Source organism: Malurus melanocephalus, unplaced genomic scaffold (genome assembly GCF_030028575.1).
Source record: "Malurus melanocephalus ecotype Western Australia unplaced genomic scaffold, MMel_1.1 scaffold_1051, whole genome shotgun sequence".
NCBI classification, from domain to species: domain Eukaryota; kingdom Metazoa; phylum Chordata; class Aves; order Passeriformes; family Maluridae; genus Malurus; species Malurus melanocephalus.
The window spans coordinates 66,862-68,420 of record NW_026624283.1 but is presented as its reverse complement, the minus strand read 5'-3'; the positions used below and the strand labels follow the sequence as shown (position 1 = coordinate 68,420).

Here is a 1,559-nt window from a genome sequence, read left to right as displayed (position 1 = left end):
ATTCTCTGTCCATACCACCACATCCCCACGCCATGGGAGGAGTCTGCTGCAGCTCCCACCTTTGTGTCCCTAAAACACCAACACAGAGCCAGTTCCCTGCCAGCTGCTGCGTCCCACGGGGCTGGAATCCAGCTTCACATGATGTTGGGTGCACGGGGAGGGGCTCTGGGTGCGCAGGGATGGGCACTGAAACTGCTGATGGTGAAGAAAGCGCCCTGAGGAACTAAAGGCCTTTTGTGTGCCATTGTCCGGGGGGCTTTCCTTGGAGCTTTTGGCCTTTTCACGCTGTTGTGCCGGTGCTGAATGGTTCTGCTGCTGCCCACATTCCTTCCCCTCGGCCAGCCACTGCCCAGCTTTGTGCTGAACGCCCCAGCTCAGCTTTTCTCCACATCCCCCGGGCTGGAAAAGCTTCCCCCCGCTGCTCCCCTGAGCGTTTTCGCTGCATGTTTTCACAGCATGTGCATGAATGGCACAGCACGGGTGGCATGAGGGAGGGCAGGATGGGCACAGCCGGGCATGGATGGAGAAGTGGACATGGAGAGAGAAACCCTGGCTGTTCCCTGATTATTCCATGGTCATTCCCTGGCCATTCCCTGGCCATTCACTGGCCATTCCCTGGTTAGTCCATGGTTATTCCCTGACCGTTCCCTGACTATTCCCTGGCCGTTCCCTGGCCATTCCCTGGTCATTCCCTGGCCATTCCCTGGCCGTTCCCTGGCCATTCCCTGGTCATTCCCTGGCTATTCCCTGGCCATTTCCTGCCTATTTCCTGGTTATTTAATGCTTATTCCCTGGTCATTCCCCGGTCATTCCCTGATTATTCCCTGGCCATTCCCTGGCCATTCCCTGGTCAATCCCTGGCTATTCCCTGGCCATTCCCTGAACATTCCCTGACCATTCCCTGGCCATTCCCTGATTATTCCCTGGTCATTCCCTGGCTATTCTCTGGCCATTCCCTGACCATTCCCTGGTTATTCCCTGACCATTCCCTGGCCATTCCCTGATTATTCCCTGGCTATTCCCTGATTATTTCCCCTTGATTTGATCTACGTTCCTCCACCCAAAAAAATTCCCCAGCTCCATTTTCCTGCTCTGGAGCCCCACCAGCCCTCCCGCAGCAGAGGGGATAAAGCTGTGGCTCCGGGGGTGATCCCACCTCGTTCCTTACCTTCCCCAAAGTTCTGGTCGTAGATTTTGCTGGGGTTGGCGAACTCGTACTCGGAGCTCATGGGGTAGGCGTGGGGCACGGTGCGGGTGGCCATGGCGGGACAGGGACGGGCACCTCCCCACCGTTCGCTGCCTCGCAGAGTGAAGGCTGCAGGCTGCGAGCCCTCGGCTGGGAGAATTCCAAAGGGAGGAGTGTGCGAGGAAAGAGAGGAACCAAAATAGCCCCGCGCACCGGCCATGGGGTGCCGGGCTGGGGCAGCGCCTCGCTGCATTCCAGCGGGGAGAGGGGAGAGCAGTGCCCGGCGACACCTCGGGGACACCCGGCATGTCCCCCCGGCTCTGGGGATGCGGGGAGTGCATGGGCAGCCAGGACTGGGGGGCTGAGAGAGGGA

The 1,559-nt window shown here is 59.2% G+C and overlaps 1 protein-coding gene across 1 annotated transcript in view; it reads right to left on the bottom strand.

Moving 5' to 3' along the window:
• The window catches only part of HSPB2 (heat shock protein family B (small) member 2), a 3,255-nt gene extending 1,751 nt beyond the window's left edge, over positions 1-1,504 (bottom strand). The window contains exon 1 of the mRNA XM_057386784.1: positions 1,169-1,504. Within this exon, the coding sequence (XP_057242767.1) occupies positions 1,169-1,439 (271 nt within the window). The 5' untranslated portion in view covers positions 1,440-1,504. The remainder of the gene's footprint in view (positions 1-1,168) is intronic.
• Positions 1,505-1,559: the final 55 nt, after the last annotated feature.